This window comes from Trachypithecus francoisi, unplaced genomic scaffold, assembly GCF_009764315.1.
Source record: "Trachypithecus francoisi isolate TF-2019V2 unplaced genomic scaffold, Tfra_2.0 Lachesis_group19, whole genome shotgun sequence".
In the NCBI taxonomy this organism is placed as follows: domain Eukaryota; kingdom Metazoa; phylum Chordata; class Mammalia; order Primates; family Cercopithecidae; genus Trachypithecus; species Trachypithecus francoisi.
This window is the reverse complement of record NW_022681464.1, coordinates 6,782,818-6,806,702: the sequence shown is the minus strand read 5'-3', so window position 1 is coordinate 6,806,702 and position 23,885 is coordinate 6,782,818. Positions and strand designations below refer to the sequence as shown.

Genomic DNA, 23,885 nt, shown 5'->3' with positions numbered 1-23,885 from the left:
CTTTTCCCTAAAATTGCTCCCAAATACTTCTTTGAGATCACCATGTCAATGCCCAAACAGGAAAATAGATGAGTTCAAAATGGCAGCCCACCCCAGTTTTATCCAACTTGAGTGCCATTTCCCCAGGAAAGGGGAAGGTTTTGGGGGAAGAATCTGGTTTCCAGACAGCCAATACACAGACCACAGGATTGTATCACATAGCCCAGCCTTGCAGATGAGGTCCTGAGTCTCCCAGCCACCCATGCCCACACAGTGCTGGCAGTGGGATACTAAAAATTAAGCACCTGTTACTTCTCTTCTGCTCTACAGATTTCATCCCCGTCCCCATCTCCCCAGAGGAGGTGGGGTAATCTGTACCTCCTTGGGATCCTTTGGGCTTCTGACTAGTAGCCCAAAGGGTGGCTCTCAGCCCTGCAAGGCAGTGCCCCAGCGCCGTTGTACCTCGCTTTCTCCGTTCCAGCCCTCAGCTTGGTTCCTGCTCTCTGCTCATTCCTCCCAGAGATATACAGTCGATACCACTCATATCTTTTGCTGCTCCTTTAACAGATGTATTCCTCCCAGCTGAGTTCCAAGCTGAAGGCATGGGTGAGCCTTTGAACAGTGTAAAGTCACATCAGGCACAGAATCAGTGAGGGTTCAGCACAGCAATGCTGGAAAGACAGGGTTGGGGAAAGCCAGATCTAAGGGCCATCTGCAACTCGAGAGTTGAGGGCCTCGGCTAAACTCCCCAACAGCAAACCCAGCCTCCCCAGGGTGGGCGAAGGGTCTTGGGGCTGAGGAAGGGGTTGCTGGGCTACGGCTGGTTCTCCCACAGATGGAGTGGCTCTGGCTGAGTTGGGGGATTGACATTTCAGTAGCCAACTGCTTGAGGTGGGGGGTTGAAGGGAAACTTGGAAGCAGAGGGAAGTTTGGGGACATTCTTCCCAGAATAGCTTTAAAAATAGGACAGCTTTACAAACCACCCAGGATGATTGAAGGCAGGTGGGATTGAAGCAGATGCCCTCTGGAGATGCCTGTCAGACTCGAGCATGTGGGAACTCTGGAGGTTTTCCTGATTGTTCAGCAGATTTCAGAAGGCAGCCTAGGATATTCCTTCCCCCAGGCCCTTTGTGTGTATTGCGTTCGAGTCAGCACCTGGCAGAGAGGAGGCCCACAAGCATCTGTGGAGGGAGGGATGTGTGGGTGGATGCATGGGTGATCGGTAGGTGGTTGCGTGGATAGATGGGTCATGGGTGGGTGAGTAGATGGATAGATGGATGACTATAGACTCCAAACTAGCTGGCGAGAGTCCTGTATGAGGATTCGTGACAGAACATCATAATCCTAAGTGGTTAGTTTTGCCATAGCTTCCTGTTAAATAGATGTCACCTTAACCTTGGGAATAAGCTATACTTTGGAAGCAGGTGGCATTACTCCTGGCCAGGGTTTTTGATCCTCGGCTGGCAAGCTTACCTTTTACTTGAAGGATACTGTGTCAAACCATGGACTTAGTTGCCAGAGAGAGACTCATCAGAGCATGGAGGCCGTCGTTCCAAGAGCCCCCATAACTGCCACTCTCCTCCTGCTCCCTAGACCCCTCCAGAGTGCCCTACACCCTGCTGGTGGGCCTTAGCCTCTCCCCCAACCTGATTTCTCCAAGGTCACAATTTCTTGGGATTCTGATAATGCAGTTTTTGAAAAATGGGCCATTCCATGGGCTACCGCAGATGCAAGCCTGTACTTCACCTTCTCATCTAACCAGGAGTATTTTAAGGCAGTCCCAGGTCAAAGGAAGCCTGCAGTGAGCTCTTCCATTTAATGAAGATGCCCATTGGGAAAAAAGTCACTTCTTAGTTTTATCTTATTTGGGTTTCTTAAGTTGGCTTGCAAAGAGGCACCTGCATCCCCAGGCTCTTTCAGATGGGTGGTCGTATTTTCCCCAGGAGCTTTTTAACCTGGAGAATATAACTAGTCCTCCTTTCTCTGGTTCCCCAGAATCAAGTTCAACACTTTGGTACACTTTCTCTGTTGTCATCAGCCTGATTACTAAGAATTCTGTGTTGGGAAGAATTTCAGACTATTAGGGGAAACTGTCTCTCTTGAGGGAGGGTTTAGTGTAAGAATTTAATGTTTATAGAAAACGGCTTTTTTCTCCCCCAACACAAGCCTTCACCATCCACATCTTGGGAAAGCTGAGCCGCCTGGCACCCACAGCTCTCAGCCAGGTACCATCTTTCCTGTGCTGGAAGTTACTAGAACTGCAGGTCAGGACAGAGAAGAGAAGCAGACCCCGAATGCCCAGGTTTTTGTTTGTTTTTTGAGACGGAGTCTTGTCTGCCAGCCAGGCTGGAGTGCAATGGCATGATCTCGGCTCACTGCAACCTCCGCTTCCCGGGTTCAAGCGATTCTCCTGCCTCAACCTCCTGAGTAGCTGGGACTATAGGCATGTGCCACCATGTCCGGCTTATTTTTTTAATTTATTTTATTTATTTATTTATTTATTTATTTATTTATTTATTTATTTATTTTGAGACAGAGTCTCGCTCTGTTGCCCAGGCTGGAGTGCAGTGGTATGATCTCAGCTCACTGCAAGCTCCACCTCCCAGATTCATGCCATCTCCTGCCTCAGCCTCCCAAGTAGCTGGGACTACAGGCACCTGCCACCACACCCAGCTAATTTTTTTTTTTTTTTTTTTTAGTAGAGACGGGGTTTCACTGTGTTAGCCAGGATGGTCTCCATCTCCTGACCTCGTGATCCGCCCACCTTGGCCTCCCAAAGTGCTGGGATTACAGGCATGAGCCACCACGCCCAGCCACTTTTGTATTTTTAATAGAGATGGGGTTTCACCATGTTGGCCAGACTGGTCTCGAACTCCTGACCTCTTGATCCGCCCTCCTTGGCCTCCCAGAGTGCTGGGATTATAGGCGTGAGCCACCTCGCCTGGCCTCAATGGCCAGTTTTGAAGTTGGCTAACATGTCCATCATTCTGCATGTTTGTGGATCAGTGAGGGCCTGTGTGCAGACAGAGGGAGCAAGCTGGAGATGGTGAGAACAGAAAGCAGCTTATCAACATGGACATGATGACAAAGAAGTGGCCATCTGAACCTCTGCCATCCCATGACGCCTGCCCCCGCACTCAACCCCATAGCCACCCAAGGACAGAAGGACTTAGAACAGGCAAAGCCAGCCCACAGCTGCCCAGGGGGAAAGGACTTAGAGCACTCTTGCCTCTTTTACGTGCTCATAGCTTCTGGAATATTTGTAAGTGCACTCCTACTGAAATCGCTCGGGTAGCTGATCCGAGGGACTTTTGTGACAGGAATTGTTTCCCCCATCCACACTGCTTAGTGAGTCTGGGTTGGAGACCTACAGTTCCCTTAAGACCATCCTTTTTAGAGCTCAGGTCTTTTTTCTGACAGCTGGAATCAGAGGTGCCCAGCCCAGAGCAAAAAGCCATGTCAGCCATCTGCAGCAGTGGCCTCCCTCTGCCCAGGTCTCCAGTGTACTTGTCAGGGTCCCCTGTGGACTCCAAGGCCTCCTGTGATCAGCCACCCGGTAGATGATTTCCCAGAGCACTACCCTATAAGGAATATCTAAACTATCCCTAATTTTCTTCCCTTCAAATCCAACTTGTCTCAGTCCTGTTTTTCTCATAAAAGGGCAACTTTCTGGCTGGGCGCGATGGCTCACGCCCATGATCCCAACACTTTGGGAGGCCGAGGTGGGCCAGGAGTTCAAGACCAGCCTGGCCAACATGGTGAAACCCTGTCTCTACTAAAAATATAAAAATTAGCTGGGGGCAGTGGTGCATGCCTGTAATGCCAGCAATTTGGGAGGCTGAGGCACGAGAATTGCTTGAACCCAGTGGGCGGAGGTTGCAACGAGCCAAGATCACACCACTGTACTCCAGCCTGGGTGACAGAGCAAGACTCCGTCTCAAGAAAAAAAAGGGGGGGGGCAAGTTTCTGAGTTCTGATCCCTTGAACTGTGCTGGCATGAATTGTAGTGGATATTTTACCTTGTGAGTTGACTGGGGATTTGCTGGGGAGACAGAGCCTTATCCTGATGGTGTGGTGTTAATGGGCTGACCTCAGGCACTGTGGTATTCTAGGGTGGGGGGATGCTCTGAGGCAGAAAGGGCCCTTCCACATGTTCCTCAGATTCATCGAATGAGGCCTGCACTTTTAGGCCTCCCTGGGTTTTTCCCCTGTAAAACAGGAATCAGGCAGTTAGATCTCACAGTACCTGTGTGAGGTAACAGGGAGCATCTTACTAACCTGTTCTCCAGATGCAGCTCAGCAAGGCCAAGTGACTTGCCCAAGCTCTCCTGGTACTCCTCACTCTCCCTGGACATTTGCCCAGGAAGCAGAGCCCTCAGTGGTGGGCAAAGCCAGTAGCAGTTGGAGAGAGACTCTGCCAGGCCTCTCTGCTCCTCTGACCACAGTCAGAGTGTCTCTTATCACCTGGGTAGCACTTCCTCTGCCTGCGGCAGAGCCAGCGCCACCGGGGCAAGCAAGCGGTGAGGGGGTGCCAGACAGGATTGATAGTTCAGTTTCCTGTCCTTTCCTTCTGCAGACCTGTGAGGGAGCTGATGTTATTTTTATCTGGGGACACTGGCGTGGGAGGTATTTGTTAACGTTATCTGGTAAACGCAGTTGAATTATCTGTTGTCCAAGGAACCCTCAAATAAGTAGTGTTAAGCATGCTAAGCCGCTCACATTTAAAGATACAGTGAGACTCCTGGGAGAGAATTTGCTTATGGTGCTGCCATCACAACTGAAGCCCAGAGCTGTCAGTTCCAGAGCCCAGGCTTTATTTAACCCTCTTGGGTTTGGGGTTCATCACGCATAAGGGCTCATGCTTTTTTGAAAACCATGCTTCCCTATCTGTTCTCTACAAGTGGGAAAGTGCTTGCAGTCTGTGGGTCCAATGCAGGGACAGGTTGTCTGCACTCGCTACTGAGTGTGTGTTAAGTTAGCACAGCGCTGAGTTCCGAGTCCCATGAAGTAGCTGTGTGGCACACCGATGTGTGTCCTGTGCAGCCTACAGGTTTCTAAAGGCAGTTTCGGGGTCCACCCCCACCCACAGGCCTTACATTATAGCTCCCTCTCTTAATGCACTTCCCAGTATTTCTCAAGTGCCTCTGGACCTTGCTGTGTCCTGAGAAACTGTCCCATGGGTGGGAGCAGTGGGCACCATTGTCACTCTCAGCAGTGGTTCTCAACCAGGAGTGACTTTGCCTCCAGCAGACACTTGGCAATGTCTGGAGATATTTTATTTGGAGCTTTCACAACTGGAGATGAGGATAAGGGCTTCTAGTGGCATTGAGTGGGTAGAGGCCTACGGTGTACAGGACAGCACCCCCCAAGAACCAATGAGCCGGCCAAAAATGTCAGTAGTGCCAAGAATGAGGCAAGGCTGCTCTAATCTTGAGGCAGATGGAGCCTCCTCTCACTGCCGCCAGCGCGTGACTTGACAGGAGGTGGCTGGGTCAGCAGGGCTGTGAGTGGAGAAGGTGAATGGTGCCAGCCAGCAGTTCAGAAAGTCTTACTGAGCTCTGCAAGGCCAGGACCAAGCCAGATTTTAAGGGGACGATAAGCAAGGTGTGGTCTCTGGCCACAAAGACAAACCATGCAGTTTTGTAGAACACTCTCAGTTCACGAGGGGATTGTATATCTCTTGACTTGTTCAATCTTCACAACAACTTATGGGCTTGATGGGACAAGTAGGATCAGCCCTATTTTGTGGATGACCAAACTGAGGCCCAGTGGGGTAAATAACTTGCCCAGGGTCAAAAAGCCCCCCGATGATGGATTTCTGGTCTTTTACTAGAACACTGGGATCTCTGTGCTCCTCTTCTCTCTTGGGTCCTATTGGATCCCATGTTGGTGAGGAATCAGTCCTTTCTTGTATTTTTATCTGGGGACACTGGCATGGGAGGTATTTGTTAACGTCATGTGTGGACACCTGAATAAAGACGGAATGAACTTCCCATTCTAGAAGCCACCGTTTCTCCTGGGGAACTTCTATAATAGCCCAAAGCCAGAGTAATTTCATTTTCATGCCTTCTCTGGCCAAGCTCAGATCTAGCCAGGGACTTCCCCATTAGTATAGGGGCCAGAAGCCCACCTCTCTGTGTGCCCCGAAATTATTTCCTCCCTGGGGTTGCCACTGCCTCGGAGCCCCCCATCCATTTATTCGGTTAACAGATACACACTGAGAGCCTCCGGTGGCCTAGACGCAGCAGGTACATTGCTGAATAAAGCAGTTTCTCTGCCCTTGCAGAACTTGCAATCCGAGTGGGAGAGTCAATCACTGAACACATAAGCTTACAGGTGTGTCACTTCCAGTGATGATGGGGCCACACAGAAGAGCAAACACAACACAGTGAGGGGCGTCACAAGAGTGGAGGGCCTACTTAGAGAAGGCGGGGGCCTCTGGGAGGAGAAGACAAGTAGACTGAGACTTGAAGGAGGTGCATGTGCACCAGCTTTTCAGCAGCCGGAGTAAGAGGGTCCCCAGCTCTGGTTAGAGAAGCACCATGGGGTAAAGGTGGGTCACCTCGGTATGCATGGTGACAGGATGGATTTTTCTTCCCTCTCTACCAGTATTTCACAGTCAGCATCCCCATCATCAGAAATAGCTTGATGGCCTCCATTCACACCTCAAGTCAACGTGAGTCCCCAAACTGCTGTTTTATACCCGGCTGTATTCTCTGCCAGATACTCGAGAATGGAAAAGAGGAGTAAGATACCCAAGAGGCTTACAGTCTAGCCAAGGAAATAAAACATGCCTGCAAAACTAGAACCAGCCGGAACATCAGCCCCCATCTCCGGCCAGCCCATCACTTCCCCTACCCTCAGTCCCTTGATGTCAGTAGCCACCTACTGTTCTCCCTCCTGTCTACAGAGACACCTTCCCTCTTGCTGGCTCCAACACCCACCATACACTGGCCAAGGAGTGGGAGGTCAGCCAGGCTACCCCATCACACCTGGCATGGATAACCCCCCACACACATATCCTTGGGAAGACCAAGGAAGCAGGAGGAGCAGGCATTTGTGGAGGTGCTCCCCTGGCCAGGCATTTTCATCATCATGGTGATTAGCCCTGTTTCCCTCTTCTGGGTGGGGAACGTGAGACAATAGAAGGCCGGGGGCTTGCCCAGGTCCAAGGACTGGGTGGGAGTCGGGTCAGAGCACCTCACCTAGGCCTGTCTGGCATTCAAACCCATTGTGCATATCTTGACACACTAGTGATTTTCATGTATTTTTAGCAGAAGAGTTGTTTTTCCAAACTCAATCTCAGGCGTGTCCTCAACTACATGAAACAGACCTGGCAGAGGGCCTCTGCCTGGGATCCAGGAGCTTTGAGTCTGCCCACTCAACTGCCCTCCATCCATCCCCACAGGTGGCCCAAGCCTCCTTAGGAACAACATAAAGAGCCCATCTAGTCTTCAGACCAGATCTCAGAACGCATGGAGAAGGCCTGAGCACTTCCTTCAGGGCTACCCTTATCCCCGGCACTGCTCAGAACGGACCTCACTGAGTCCAGTGGGGCAGAACCACGTGGAATGGTACACTGTGAGAGAGGGGCCCATTCAGACAGAGCCTGGTGCAAACAGCTGCCATCCATGTCTGCAGAAATGACAGGCACAATAGTCACTTCCAGGTCTATATCCGCATATGGTCTCCAGAGGCAGGCACAGGCCAGGATCGCCATTTCACAGATGCAAACATTGGTCTCCCTCAAGCTCCCTGGACTTTGTGTCCTCCTCTATCCTGGCTCCCCCCTCCCCAGCTGTTTCTCAACTGTTGTCCAGTAGACATTTTGGGATACGGCATGAAAAAGGACGTGTGCACTCCCATTGCAACTTCCTTCAGGGATAATGCCACATAAATGTTAACATGACTTTTAAAGACCATCTGTGGCAAAGTTCAAAGTTGTGGGTGGATGTGAGCTTCAGGCCGAGTCATTCTGGAATCCCCATTATAGGTCAAATCTTTTTGTGAGCATTTCAAGGGGTTTTCTCAAATTCTATAAATAGTTTAGTAACGCCTGTGTATTCATCTATTTTAAAAGCCAGTCTTCCGGACAATTTCAGAAGTAATTGGGCCACTCATTGAAAGTAGGGTTTCAAAAGTCATTTCTTCAGCTTCCAACTGCTTCCAGAGCAGAGGGATCCCAGATACCATTTCTGCCTGGGGTTGGGGACCCAACCTTTGTAGAACCTGGACCAGGCAGAAACCTTGGAGAAGACTCTAGGAATCTCCAAAGAACTGGATAAGCTGAATTCTGGCCCCAGCTCCCAGTTCCTCCCACAGGAAACCTCAGATACAACATTCATCCACCTTATGCTTCAGTTTCTCACATAGCAGAATATAGACACAATAACCCTTTGCTGATTAGGAAGGGTTATTACACCTGTTTGCGTCACTCTGTCACCTGGGTGCAGGTCAAAGGTCTCTTTCATTTCACAGATAAGGACGCAGAGGCACGGTGACTGGCCTGACAGTCACATGGTGACTTTCCATGTTATAGATGGGGACACAGAGTCACAGCAGTTGGCTAACCTTGCTGTCTTTTTATTTTGTGGTTGGCCTGCTCCTCAGGCTGAGGCCGCAGTGAGCACAGCCCCCCTCTGTTTCCACGGAGAGCTTCACGTCATGGATAAGACCTACCTCCTGTGCCCATGCCTAGGCCTGGCAAACACCTGTCTCCAAGCCCTCGGCTTCTCTCCTGGGCAGGATGGCAGCCAGGCAGGGAGAATCCAAATTCTGCAGAGACAACAACTCAGCCCTCTCCTCTGAGGACCTGGAGGGAAGTATAAGGCGGGGGTGGGTGGCTGTCATGTCTGCATGATGACCTTTTCAGACATGATGCCTTGGGGGGTCCAAAGAGCACCAGGCCCAGAATCAGAGACCTGGGTTCCAGCTCTGTCAACCTCAGAAGGTAGGCAGATCAAGGAGCCTCGTCCTCCAGCGAGTTGCTGTTTGAGGCAGAGCCAGGAAAGCTGCGGGAAGTGCCTAGAAAGGCAGAGTGCTGTGTAGAGGTATGGGGAGACGGTGACATGAAGATTAGGCAGGCGGCAGAGGAGATCAGGGTGCCAGCACGGGCACCATCTACTAAGTGTGTAATCACTGAGGGCTGCCCTCGAGCCTGGGAACTTCAGCCCCCTCATGCCCCTTGACCTGACAAGTGGTACTAATGTCCTCCCTGAGGCTGAGTCCAGTGACACCTTGCTTTGAGGAATTCCTGCTTGTCCCACTGGTATTCTTCATCTGTCAGACAATCCAGCCTTCTCTTTCTGTTCAGGCTGAAAGGAAAACTTCCAGCCTCTTCTGAGGGCTTTTCAAGGCCACAGCCACAGCAGGTGCTGGCTCCTTTGCCTGAGAATAAGACTTCGCGCCTGCATAAGTGTGAGACAGAATTCCCGCTGGATCAGCCTGACTTCTCAGCTTCTCTCTGCTGCAACCCAGCGCCATTCCCCCGCCTCCCTGTCCCCTCCTACAGATTAGCAGAGCTGAGCCTACCTGACCTGCTTTTGCCAATAGAAATATGCTGGGTGCTCACAGCCTGGGAAACTTGGAAATGTCTCCAAAGTGATCTAGATTTAGCTGGAAGTGGCTGATGGCTGTTCCCAGCCACAGCGTGTGCCCTTTGTCTAGAGCCAACTGCTGGGGAGAAAGCATTTCCAGCCACAGTGTCATGAACCATCAGTCACAGAGAATGTGTCTGGTAATTTTTTATTAATAATAGTTAAAGGATTGGCATTTGGGGCTTGATTTTCATGTCCATTGATTAGAGCAGAATCAAGATCATCCCCGTCATATCACTCTCTCTTCATTCTTTTGGGTGGGACAGAAAGGGCAGCAATCACCAGCACGTCGGCAATTTGACATGATGCTCAGGAGAGTGTCAGGCACCTGTGACAGCCACCCGATGGTCCTAGGTAAGGCCTGTGATTGCAGGGGGCAGCTGTTATTTCTGCATGTGGTCCAGGGATCTGTCAGGAATCCCACCTGCCCCAGCTGCAGAATGGCCACATGACCTGGTTCTGTCCAATCAGGGAACCTCATCACCACAGCCACAGTGATTGGGCTGAGAGATGGTCATGTGATGAGCAGGGCCAGTCAGAATCCTTCCCTGAGACTTGAGGGTTTGACATTTGGGGAGGGGGGGCTCTGTCTTCCTTTTGGCTCAGGAACCATTATGAGAGAGACCAGGTGCTGCTGATCACCGTCTTAGCCATGGCAAAGGGAGACCCTGTTTGTGGCAGCAGAAAAAGCAGTCAACATGCAAGTCAAAGCCCAGACAAGGGAGAGAGGGGAGAGAAGGGAGGACCTGCCCTGGGGACACTGTTTGAGCCCTGGGGACAGGCTGTGTCCTAGGGCCCACCTCCCATGTAAGACAGCCCAGGACTGTGTGCCTCTTGAGCTAGTCTGAGATGGTTTCTGTCACTGGCATCCAAGAATCCTCAATGTCTAGGGGCAGAGCAGAGCGAAGCAGTGGAGTGGCCAGGACCTGAGCACTGGGTGGTAGGTGTCTGGGTCGTTGGCCAGGGAGGTTAGGAATACTTGGGGAAAGGTTCAAGTCCACCTAAAAAGAGACCCGCCCAAACCCAGGGAGTAGTTCAGGGCCCAGCTGGCATCAGAACTCAAAGCAAGCAAATTTGTCCCAGGGCGGAGGCTGCAGCCCAGTGCCCACATGGTCCCCGTCTCCCTCCAGACAAGATGTACAGCCACCCACAGGCTGTTGTCAGAGTGCAGAGTGACATGCAGGTCAGATTCTGACTGTTCCAGAGTCTAGGTGTGGCTGAGTCCCCAGGGCTAGGCCTCAGGGCTCAGCGGGACTGAGCCAAGACTGGCAGCTGTGGCCAGGACGTGGCATGATGGCCAGCTGTGAGTACAGCCCAGCGGATGTGCCCCTTGGCTGGGCTGCATGTGCAGACTGCCAGGGGTCGGGGGCGGCCAGGTCTGGGGCAGGCTTTGGTGGATGGAGTGACTCAGGATACAACTACCAGGAGGTCTCTCTGCCACTTGTTCAACACCTACTTTGCACCAGATACGATGCACGTGTTACTCATTTAAGCCAAGGAGGTCTGCCTGACCCAGTCAGACTGATGCCAAGACCTTCCACGATGCTGCCCTGAGTGGGTGTGTGAGAGGCAGGACCCATGGGCTGCCACTCAGGACCCAGGTCCTAACCAGATCACCCCTTCCCTGCTTCTCCTCCTATCCTGACTCCAGCTCTGCTAGAAGCACTGCCCACCCAGCCTCAGTGCCCCCTTCTCTGACTCTGTCCCTCACCTCCCAGTCCCCAGCATCCAGGCCCCAGTCCTGTCCTCCTCCCCGCCTCCTCCCCCAGGGCCTGGGAATCCATTATTTTGTCACCTAGGAGAAGCCTATTATATTGATGAGTTCTTTTTGTCCCAAGTCATAGGAACCAACTTGAGGTGGCTTAACATTGCTAAATCCTTTTCTGTAAGGATTCAGAGGTTTCATGCAGCCCAAAAGTCCCAGGAAGGACGGAAAGGAATATTCAGGGTCTTCTCTCAGGCCGGGGGTAACCTGATGTGTCACAGTGTCTCTGGGTTCCACGCTGCAGGCCAGCCCTCGGCTTGGGAATTCCCAGCCCTCTGCCTCACTGTTGATAGGAACAGGTGCCAAGGAAGGACTGCACTGTCTCTCTGAGCTGGAGGTTCCTGTCCTGGGCTCCTCCCACATGATGATGACTGGGATGAGGAGGGAGCCTTCCAGGAACTACCGAAGGCCAGGTCTACCCATGGGGGCCAGGCCACAGGCCCTGGGCTCTGTGATAGGGACAGAGGAGTGAGGGGGCTTCACTGGTTGGGGGAACCAAGGAGGAAAGCCTGCCGGAGGGATTGCAACTAGCCTCAGCAGAGCCCTGAGGGGAGAGCCTGACAGAGGGGAGACTCAGGGCTGGGGCGGAGCTACACTGACATCACCTGTGACCCCACCACACCACCAAAGGGTGGCTCTGTGGAATGTCATGGCCTTCCTTGAAGCAACCCTAGGAAGGGGGAAAAAATCCAATAAGCCAAGAAACATCACTGTGTGGCAAAATTGTGAACCCACAACAGTGAAACAAATGTCCTGAGACGGCGGCCTTGGAGCAGGGACCGGACCGGCCCAGAGAAGCTGGGAAGAGAATATCGGGAGCGAACTGTCGGCTACAAATGAAAGAAAAGATGAGTCGGGCATACATGGTGACTCTGTTCTCTTATGTCTTAGAGTAACAGCCCCCTGCCCTTTGGACAGGTTGTCCTCTTAGAGAAGAGCTGTCTGACCGCGTACCGTGGGATATTTATATATCTGGTCCACACATGTTCATGGAACACCTACAACAAGCCAAGTCCCATTCCAGGGGACATGACTATGGCTTAGAAAACAGGATTCCTGCCTTCAGGAAACGCTTCTAGCAAAACTTCAGGTCATCAACACACATCGGACCTAGTGGAGGTGATCAGGGCTGGGAAGGAAGCATAGCAGAGTCGGAATGAGGAGTCCCGGGGGCTGTCGTGGAGGGAACAACCAGGGAGGCCTTCCTAAAGAGGGAACGTGGAAGCAGGAACATGAAAGAAGGAAAGTTGGGGCCAAATAAAAAACAAAGCACCTTTTATTTGAAAATTAGTTTCCTCTTTTCAATATACAGAATTCTGTCAAACATGTTTTTTAAGCTCTTCAACCAATCGCCCAGGAGAAGAATGCCTGGGATTAACTCCCGGCTGCCGAGCTCCCACAGCTCCCCATGGTCTGTCCTTCCCACATGATATCCAGCTTCTCAAGGAAAAGAAACTTCCTGCTAGCAGTAAATAAAAGTGCACTTTCTCCTCCCCACTGGAGAGATGGCAACAGCAGCCACCTCTCTGGACAGAAACAAACCAGGGTCACTGGGGACACAGTATTTGGATGGGCAAATTTCCCTGGGCCATTCATTTTCCAAGAGGGAGCCCGAAATGAGGGTGAGTTTGCAGGGATTGGTAGGGGCTGCCCGTCCCCCTCAGGAAGTGTAAAAATATTTGCACCATGGTCCTTGTGCCTTGACCACCCCCAACCCCACCCTCCAGTAGCATCTCCCTGTGGTGGTTTGCACCCCTGGGTGGGGTGGGGGTGTTTTTTCCCCTTTGCTTGCATACAGCTGTTTTTGGCTTGGCCACTGCACTCTACCATGCCAGAGCTCATGTGGTTATCCCAAGTGGGAAGAATTTCCCAGAATGCCTTGAGAAACCTGAGACACTGAATGGCTTTCAGGGCTTATTGATGTGGCCGGTGCAGGAAATAGCAGTACGTCAATAAATAGTTTTAGGCAGGAAACGGGGCTTAAATGGTAGCCTTAAAGTTTGGGGAAAGACACTAGGGGTTGCTGGGAGGTAGCCTGCCAGTCAGATGAGAATCTAGAGCCAAATACCAGGCTTTGAAATGGCTGCCACCAATCTGAGGCCCCTTGCTGCTTTTGGATACAAGAGGCTGAGGTTAGGGGCAGAGCAAGAGGAATGGCTCGTTTCAGTTGGCAGAAAGGGCTCCTTGTTCCAGAGGAAAAGCTGGCAACCTATAACATGTGTCAAGAGGAGACACACAGGCTGGGTTTTGGTGGCCTCTGGGCAGGGCATGTTCACACCCCATTTCCCCACCCTTCTCGTGAGAATCACTGCTGACTGGCAGATCACCAGAAGAATTCCACTGTCCTAATGCAAAAAATCAAGGAAAAGGGTCACAACCTGTCAGTTTCTTTTAAAATAACTGTTTTTCTGTTATAAAGAAAAATATTCACAGAAAATCAGAGAAATGCAGAAAGTAATAAAATGTAAAGAATAAAGGTCATCCATAATTCCACTATTGAGAGACAACTCCTGTGAAACACTATTTCTGTCTCCTCTTTTTTAAAAAAACTGTATTCATGGATGAGATTATATGGTAAATGCAATTTCAGTTTTGCTTTTTCATTTAATATTATGTAAGCATTTTTCCCATGCTATTATAAACTTTTCATAAACTTTTTTTTTTTGTTTTTGAGACAGAGTTTTGCTCTGTGGCCCAGGCTGGAGTGCAGTGGCGTGATCTCGGCTCACTGCAACTTCCACCTCCAGGTTCAAGTGATTCTCCCACCTCAGCCTCCTGAGTAGCTGGGATTATAGGTATGTGCCGCTATGCCCAGCTAATTTTTTTGTATTTTTGGTAGAGATGGGGTTTCACCATGTTGGCCAGGTTGGTCATGAGCTCCTGGCCTCAGATGATCTGCCCACCTCAGCCTCCCAAAGTGCTAGGATTACAGACGTGAGCTACTGCACCTGGCCACATAAACATAATTTTTAATGGATGCATGAATCATCGTTCACTTAATCATTCCCCTATTGCTGGGTGCTTAGGTTGTTAGATTTTTATGTGCATTAAGCTTATTTTTTCTAATATTTTAAATTGTTTCCTTATGATAATTACCAGAAATACAACTACCAGATCAAATGATAAGAACTCTTAAGACTTATTTAAGGGTTTTCAGAAAAGTTGTACCAATGTACACTGCCCATATGTAAGTGCCTGTCTCACTGCATCCTTACCAGCATTGACAATTACCATTTTAAGTTGTCCTACTATAGATGGGAAGGTGTTTTTATTCATTCATTCAATTACTACTGATACTGAATTAAGTTTTTTTCATATATGTATTAGCAATTTACATTTTGACGTAGGATTTATCTCTTAATGCCCTTTCCCCATTTGTTCATGAGGGATTTTGTACTTTTATTACAAATTTGAACACACTATTTATATATTAAGACCATTGCCCTTTGTCACATTTATTGCATGTATTTTCCTCAGACAATATCAATTGTCTTTTAATATTTTGAAGCATTCTTCTATTGTCTTAGTGAAGAAAGCCCCTCTCCTTCCAGAAATGTGGGAAATACTCTTTCATTTTCTTCAAATTTTTGGTCCTTTTTTTTTTTTTTTTTAACATTTGCCTCTTCATTCCATCTGGAATTTATTTTAGAGCCCAGTGTGAAGTAAGACTCTAAATTATTTTCCTCCTGATACTTAGACAGCTGTCCCTGCACTGTTGCTTGAGTGAATAATGCTTCCTATGCCACTGATTTGTGGTCCTCGAGGGATCATGTGATAAACCTTTGTGGATGCCAAGTTTATTTCTAGGCTATCTGATCTAGCGCTCCATTCGGATGTCAGCTCTACAGCCTCTTAATGAATAAAGCTCTATTAAGGATAAGTTAAGAGTAATGTAATTCTTTCCAATGTTGTTTTGTTTTTAGTTATTTCCCTTGCTATTCTTTCAGATTACTTTTAGGATTATTTTTTCAAGTCTTCATTTCCCTTTCTCCCAAAAAAGTTCACATTGGGATATGGAGTACAGATTGATATTAAACCTGTGAATTATTTCAAAGAGAATTACCATCTTCACAATGCTGTCTTCTCAGTGAGGAATTGTATATGTTTCTTCACTTGTTGAAGACATTCTCTTAAATCTTTCAGTTTTCTTTGGCAATTATCTTTATAAATTCTTGCATATTTCTTAATGTCACTTAAGTATTTTATTGCTTTATTAAATGAGCTTTGTAAATTAAAATCTCACTAGTTAATTCTGTCATAAAAGAAAGCTGTTGATTTTGTGTATTAATTTTGTTATCTAAATATTATTATTATTGTATCTAAATATTCTTATTAATTATCATTAACAAGAGAGTTTAGTGACTAATAATTATTAATTAACCTTTATTAATGGCTTCTCTCAGATTTTCCGTATATATAACCAAATCATGTTATCTCTTCCCTTCTAAGGGTCATAGGTGTTGCTACTGTTTTTTAATCAAACCTATTGAAGTAACACATTACATTTATAGATTTCCTGATACTAAGTCATCCATGCCTTCCTAGGATAAAAATCTACTTGGTTATAATGAATCTGTTTGTTAGTATTTCAGTTGGGACTTTTATATCTATTCACATTAGCAAGATTCACTTGTAGACTTCCTTATTTGTAACTTACTATCATTAGATTTTGTTTATAGGGAACTGATTGGAAAGCTTCTCCTTTTCTATGTTCTGAGTCAGTTTGCAGAGGAAAGCAGTTACCTAATTTTTTGAAAGTTTGAATGAACTTACCTATAAAAATCGTAAGTTTAGAGATTTCCTTATAAAGGTAATTCTTTCATAACTTTCATTTTAGTTTATGATTTTTTAGTTTATTCTGGCTCATTTCTTTTTTAGCAAATGATTTTTTTTTGAGAATCACCTATTTCATCATTTTTTCAAAATTATCAACATAGTTATAAATAATTCTTATTATACTTTTTATCTACCTCATATCTGTTTTCATATCTAGTTTTATTTCTGTTTCTTCTTTCTTGATTTTATATGTGATTTCCTTTCTCTGTTTCCTAAGTAATTAATTTGGGGGTTTTATCTGTATTATGTCCTTATATTTCCTTAGCTATTGTTGGTTTTCTAATTGTTTTAGTTAAATGTTAGATCAACATTGTCTGGTAGAAGTATAATGTGATCTACAATGTAATTTTAAATTTAATAATATGTGTTACTTAACCCAGTGTATTCAAAATTTCACAGGTAGTTAATATTTTTAAAATATGAGACATTTTACATTCTTGTTTTTATACTAAGCCTTTGAAAAGTGATATCTGTTTTACACTTACAGCCCATATCAGTCGGGATAGCCACACTTCAAGCACTCAATGTATTGTCACATGTGGATAGTGGCTACCATGTTGGATAACATTGGTTTAGATGATATATTTTCTTCCATTATCCAAAATAGTAAAGACTATAAACTGACCTTTCATTATAGTTTTGGCCACATTCCACAAGTTTTTATAGTTATTTCCTAGATAATCTAATACAGGTATTGTATATTTGATTATGTCTTTATTTCATTTTTCTTTAGAAGAATACCTTACAATTATTCAAGCAATTGGCTATTTTTTAATGATTGTTGTTAATTCATAGTCCCACTATGTAACCTGTACAATTTCAGTGTTTTGAAATTTATACTGAGATCACAGCTTACTGTGAGGCTTGTTTCAATTTAATCTTAGTAACTATATTATTTAAATCACCTAAGTCGTTTGTTTTTTATTCATTTAATTGGCCATAGAATGTTAGTGGTTTTATTTCCTGATACAATTCCTCCTTTCTGATTTTTTTCCTATGTTTTTTTTTTTTTTTCTTATTCTTATGTTTCAATAGCTTCAGGTATATTCAAATCTATACTATAAAGTCTATAACATTTTGTGTTATCTTTATTATGGTTTGTATTTTTATCTATATATAAAACCTTATAATTTTATTTAATAATTGTTATCTTAAATATACTTCCCTTTTACTACTACTTTATTTTCATTTGCTCACTCTTATTTTTACCCATCCATTTATTTTTTATATTCTGTTTTCAGTTCTGCTAGTGGTTACTAGTGTTTACTTTTAGCATTTTAAAGGCATACTTTCATTTTTTTCTCTGATTCCCAAACTTAAGGAAGACGCAATAACCTGTGAATCCTTATGGCCTGAATTAGGAAATGTTATGTGTTGCACAGATTTCTATCTCCTTCCCGCCAGTATTTACTAATCTCTAGTAATTTAATCTTGGATTATTAAGTCACTACTACTATGAAATTCTTATTTAAATTACATTTTAAAATTAAATATCTTCTCTTCCAAGGATTATTTCTGGCTTTTGATTCCATTGTAAACCAAAATTATAATGACTTATTTTAACTTAGCTTCATAAGTCTACCTGGTTGTAGTTTCAGTTTTCCCTTCTGTTTCTTCTATACCGTGATTTCCTGAGAGTTAAATCATAAATTTTGTTGACCATAACATGCATTCGGAAAGTTTTTTTTATTTTTTATTCTTTTTAATTGTAGTTTAAAAATAACATAAAATGCACTATTTCAATCATTTCTAAGTGTGCGGTTCAACAGTGTATAGTCACATTCTTGTGCAACCAGTCTCCAAAACGTTTTCGACTTGGAAAACTGAAACTCTCTACCTATTAACCCCCATGTCCCCCTCTCCCCAGCCCCTTGCAACCACCATTCTACTGTCGTTTCTATGTATGGGTTTGGTTACTTTAGATACCTGTGTAAGTGAAATCATGCAGTATTGTCTTTTTTGACTGGCTTATTTCACTTTGCATAATGTGCTGAGGGTTCATTCATGTTGCAGCACATGTCAGAATTTCTTTCTGTTTTTAAGGCTGAATAATATTCCACTGTATGTATATATCACATGTTGTTGATCCGTTCATCTGTGGGTGGAAGCCTGGGTTGCTCCCACCTCTGTATGTAATGCTACATACTGACATCTCTTTGAAATCCTGCTTTCAATTCCTTTGGATATATACCCAGAAGTGGAATTGCTGGATCATATAGTAATTCTATTTTTAGTTTTTTGAAGAATCACCAACTATTTTGATTTTTGAGATGGAGTCTCACTCTGTCCCCCAGGCTGGGGTGCAGTGGCATAATCTAAGCTCACTGCAACCTCCACCTCCGGGGATCAAGCAATTCTCCTCCCTCAACCTCCCGAGTAGCTGGGGTTACAGGCGCCCGCCACCACACTCGGCTAATTTTTTGTATTTTTAGTAGAGACAGGGTTTCACCATGTTGCTCAGGCTGGTCTCGAACTCCTGACCTCAAGTGATCCACCTGCCTCGGCCTCCCAAAGTGCTGGGATTATAAGTGTGAGCCACCACGCCCGGCTGGCCATACTGTTTTTCATAGCAACTGCAGCATTGAATTTTTTAAGATAAGCATGTAGGCGTGATTTGTTTTAGAACTTACTTATGTAAGATCTTTCTCTTGCTTTCACTCATAGGCAGGTTTGTTCTTTTCCCTTCAAACTCACGAAGACATTGCCTTCATGTCTCTGAATGTTTAACCTCAAATAAAGAAGTATAAGGCCAACCAGATTTTTGTCCCTTTGTAAGAAGACTGTGACTTTTGTTCCTTCATAGTTGTTTTTAAATTTTTCTTTTTCTGTGAAACTAAAAAAGAAAATTCAGCGGGGGCAACATAGTGAGACCTTGTCTCTACAAAAAAATTTAAAATTAGCTGTGAAAGGATCACTTAAGCCTAAGAGGTCGAGGCTGCAGTGAGCCTTAATCATGCCACTGTTCTGCAGCCTGGGCAACAAAGCGAGACCCTGTCTTAAAAAAGAAAAAGAAAACAACAACAACAAGAAAAAAGAAAAGGAAAGAAAATTCTTCCACTAGGTAAAACTGGGGCAGGGCAAGGGACTTCTGAAACACTGTGCACACTTTTCACCTAAAGAGTCAATACAATTTTATTATTATTAATTTTCAATGAGAATTAAATTTCAAATTTTATTTCTCTGCTCTCTTTGTTCTGTGTATTCTGGTATCCTTTTTGAAAACTTCTCTAATTCACAGATTAGATGTCCACTCTCTATCTTTTCTATCGTTTTTCATTTTGTTTCTAGTCTATTTATCTTTGTATTCAGGTTTCTGGTCTATTTATCTATTCTGCTCTCTAGGTGGTTTCCAGGTTTATCTTCTGCATTACTTTTTCTGCATTATCCGTTCTATCCTTTACTGCCTCCAATTCATTTTGATTTTGCTGTTGGATTTCTAGTTTCCATTGGCTCTCTCCTAATCCCAGTTCCTGTCTCACACTTCATTTCAGCCCGAGAGTTGCTTTGCTAATCACAATCCCTTCCTTCAAATGCCTTTTCACACATCATAGAATCTATATTGTCATTCTCCTTACATACAAGCCAACATGTTTTGCACTTGAGTTTTTCATTTTATTTATTATCTGGTTGATTGTCATTAACATGTTCAGAGTTACACACTTCCATTAAGTTTTCACGATACTGCTCCTTTATTCTGCCAGTCAGGATTTTTGTGTAGATGCCGTATTGCTGTGCGCCTCCCTCAATCCTGAATGAGGTCACCCCTGTCTGGTCTTTTGTGTTTGCTGTGCGCATCAGCCTTGGACTAGCTTGGTGTCTGCTGAGGCAGAGTCTCCCTCTCAGACCTAAAGCTGGAGGGTGGCTTCATGAGCTCATCTCAAATCCAATTTCCAATATTTAGTAGGCATTCCATCTCCTAGTAACCTTTGCTAGCCCAAAACAGAATGCTGTCTTGATGCCATGGATGATCAGGAAGAAACTAAGTCAAGCGCTAGTTCTTTGATCAGACGCAATCCATTGTTTAAAACTTCAGTTCCTCATACACACTGCCCCCAAGTTTTTCCTACCCCAGACGGCTTTGCCTGAGAGCACCACCCCTTAAAGGACAAGCATACCACCCAGTCTCCTCCTGCCCCTGCACTGCCCTGAATCTCCAAGGCCTGGAGTAAGGGCGGTGCAGATGGGAGCTGCCTTAATACACAGGCACAGGGCTTTGCTAGTACTTACAGATCCTGTCTACCAGCCAGAGACAGATAGAGGAAGGGGTTGAAGCCTCAAGCTACCCCTGCCTTTGGTCTTCTGGGTCCCCTGGGCAACCAGAGTTTGTTGGTGACAGCACTTTAGTTAATGATGTCACCTCCTGAGTCTGGGAGGAGTCTGCTGGGGAACTGTTATCTTCCTTCTCAGTGTTGCTGTGGGACTTGATTCCTTGATGTGTGTCTTCATGGGTATTTTTCGGGAATATAAGGAAACGACAAGCCGGGGGTTGATAGAGGGGCACCATTTTAACACCCAACTTAGCATTTGATAAAGGCCTGGAGTTGTGGTTCCCAGCCATGGTTGCACGTTAGAATCAGCTGGGGAGCTGTCAAAAATGACCGGTGTCTCAGCCCCACCCTGACCAGTTACACAAGACTTTCTGAGGTGGAGTCCCAGCATCCGCAGCCTCAGAGTTCCTCCAGGGGACTCCAATGTACAACCAGGGCAAGAGCATTTAACCCAGAGCAGAGAAGGGGCTTAAGTTTTCATTCAAGTTCTAGTACTGTGGGGCCCTAGTCAAGTCTTTTAATATCTTTGTGCCTCAGTTTTTCCCATTTTAAAATGAGAATGGTAATGCCCACTCTTGCTCAGATCACATAAGAATATTTTGGGATAAACAAAGGTTCATGAGAATGAAAGCACCCAAAGACATATGACTTCAAGCCCAGTAGTGCAGAGCCCTTGGCAGGCCCTGGGATGGCAGACAACATCATTCATTCATTCATTCACAAAGACCCTGAACAGCTGGGACCCCCTGTGAAGGCTACCTGCTCTAGGCTCTGGACTAGGGTGAAGAGACAAAGCTGTCAAAGATGCTGGGCACCCACCACTTGCGGGGACCCTGGAGTCCCTTGTGGTCCCTTTACACCCTGGATGAAAGACAAACAGCAGAACTCTACAGTCATACCCAGGTGGACACTTCAGTGAGAAAGGAATGGGGAGGCAGGAGGCCTGAGGGGTGAGTACGAGGCCCATGAGGTCTGCAGGCATGGCTGGACTTCCAAGGGACAGTGTGGACAAATGGCTTCATGGAAAGTACAGACTTGGAGAGTGACTAAGCGTGGGCTCTGATGCACTACTTTCCAATTTAAAAACACCGTGAGAACTGCTCTTGCCACAAAAGCAAAACGAAACAAAAATGGGTAACTGTGAGATGATGGATATGCTGTTTGCTTCACTATAGTAACCTTTTTACTGCCTACATGTATCCCATTGCATCATGTTATATACCTTAAATGTACACAATAACATTTTTTGAAAAATAAAAAACACCATAAGGAGAAAAAATGTTTGGTCTCCAGAGCAGGCTGACGTCAGTCTGAATCCCAGCCCTGCCATTGGCTCATAGTCACGGGCAAGTTACACAACTTCTCTATCCTCAGATTCTCCGTCTATAAAATGGGGCAGTAATAGGACCTGCCTTATAGGACCATCGGGATAACTATGTAAAATACCACAGTTAATGCCCTTGGCTCAGTGTCTGGCTCACCAGTAGCAGCTGCTGCTGTTACTGTATTGCATATAAATATAGACATCAAAATAGTTATAGATACACACACAAGTATATACTTCTTTGTAACTGATGAGACTCAGGTCATTATAAGCTGTGGCCTAGGCTCATCCAGAGCTGGCACTGCAGGGCTTCTCATCCAGCCCCTGACCTGCCACCTGAGGAGACCAAGGCACCTCTAGATGGCACCTTCATCACTCACAAGGGACAGATGTTAACCAAGTCATCTCTGAGGGCCTTCCATCTCTGGAGATGCTGAGACTCTGGTGTCAAGAATGCTGGGCTGAAGTCAGCAGTGGTGAGGGGGACTGGGCTATGAGAATGGTCTGAGTCACATTCTACAACCTGTCTTCACATGTTCTATTTTGGTGGTGGCACAGTCACCCAAACCAAGAATCTTGGTGTCATCTTGGACTCTCCCCTTTCCATCACCCCTTACAACCCACCACTTAGCAAGTACTATTGCTTTTCACAATGTCTCTTGTGTCATCCTGTATTGGTCAGCTATTGAGACTGAACAAACAACCATAAAAATCTCAGTGGCACACAGCAGTAAACATACATTTAGATGATGTGTGTGCAGATTGGTTGGGGGTCACCTGACTTAGGCTAGACTAAGGCGAGGCCCTGTCACACATGTTGCCCATCTTCTCCCTGGGACCATCAGGCCAGCCCAGAGAGAGTCTTCTTAGGATGACAGAAGAAACATGAAAGTCAACGTAAATATTTAGGGCCTCACATCAGAATTGGCACACCATCACTCCTGCCTCATTCTGTTGGCCAAAGCAAGACATATGGCCAAAACCAAAGACAAGAGGTAGGGGAAATATCTTTCTGAATATTATTTAAGCTACCCCAGATTCTTATCTTTCAGCTGTCAGAGCACTGAGGTTTTAATTTCATCCTGCATGGACACTTGCAGTGGCCTCCTGCTTGGTCTCCACCCTTAGCTGTTTTAACCTTTCTGTTGAGCACTGGTATGACTGTGGTATTTCATGGTCCCATCCCCAAAACCTTCCCTAGCAACCATCCCATGAAACCCAGCTCCTTGGCTTTTTATACCTTCTTCTCTTATATCACAGTGATGAGTGAATATGTCTTATCTTAGCTCCTAGTGCAGAGCCTGGCACACAATGGAGCAATAATCTTTTTTTAAAGGATGAATGAATGAATGAATGAATGCCTCTAATTTTCCTACTGTCCTCTAGGCGCCTTGAGGGAGGGGCTGTAACTGTGTAGCCCAGTGCTGGAGCACTAGCCCACATGGCCCTCCGTTGCCATTGCTGATGATGTGTGGGTGGGCAGTGTTCTGGTTACCCCCAGCCTACCATGCAGAGGGCATGACTTGGGGGTTAGCAAAGGGAGATGGGTTAGCCACAGGGAGTTAAGTGCAAAAGTGCTGAATCTGGGGAGGGTGCCACCTCCCGTTGTACCTCATCCTCCCACATCAGCATTGCTGTCAGTGAAGGAGGGTGACCTGCAATTCTGGGCAATGCCCAGAGGCAAGGAAGCTGTGTCCCCAACCTGGGGACACCTGAAAAAGAGGCTTTATGGCCACAGGTCAGGGTGGTCCTAGCCACAGAGAGTGCAATCATGCACCCCCATCCTCATTTAAGACATGGGGTTTGCCTGCTGCCCAGGAGAAGCCCCGAGACAACAGATGCTCTGCACAGCAGGGTGGCACCCGGGCCCCTCCCCAGCCCCAGGAGGCTGACACAGTCTCTCATGCCTCCACAGAAGGACTTCACAGTGCGCGAGGAGCTGCAGCAGCAGGATGTGGAGCGCTGGCTGGGCTTCATCACCTTCCTGTGCGAGGTCTTCGGCACCATGCGCAGCAGCACGGGCGAGCCCTTCCGCGTGCTCGTGTGCCCCATCTATACCTGCCTCAGGGAGGTAAGAGACCCGCCGCCTGTGCCCCCTGCACAGCCAGACAGTGCCA

At 46.5% G+C, this 23,885-nt stretch overlaps 1 protein-coding gene across 8 annotated transcripts in view; it reads left to right on the top strand.

Annotated features, from left to right (window-relative positions):
* The window catches only part of CTIF (cap binding complex dependent translation initiation factor), a 340,186-nt gene that overhangs the window by 269,215 nt on the left and 47,086 nt on the right, over positions 1–23,885 (top strand). For all 8 annotated transcript variants that reach the window (XR_004429165.1, XM_033177797.1, XM_033177791.1 and 5 more), the window contains one exon: positions 23,684–23,839. Coding sequence is in view for 7 of the 8 variants with exons in the window: in XM_033177797.1 (XP_033033688.1) it covers positions 23,684–23,839 (156 nt within the window). In the remaining variant the exon portion in view is untranslated. The remainder of the gene's footprint in view (positions 1–23,683; positions 23,840–23,885) is intronic.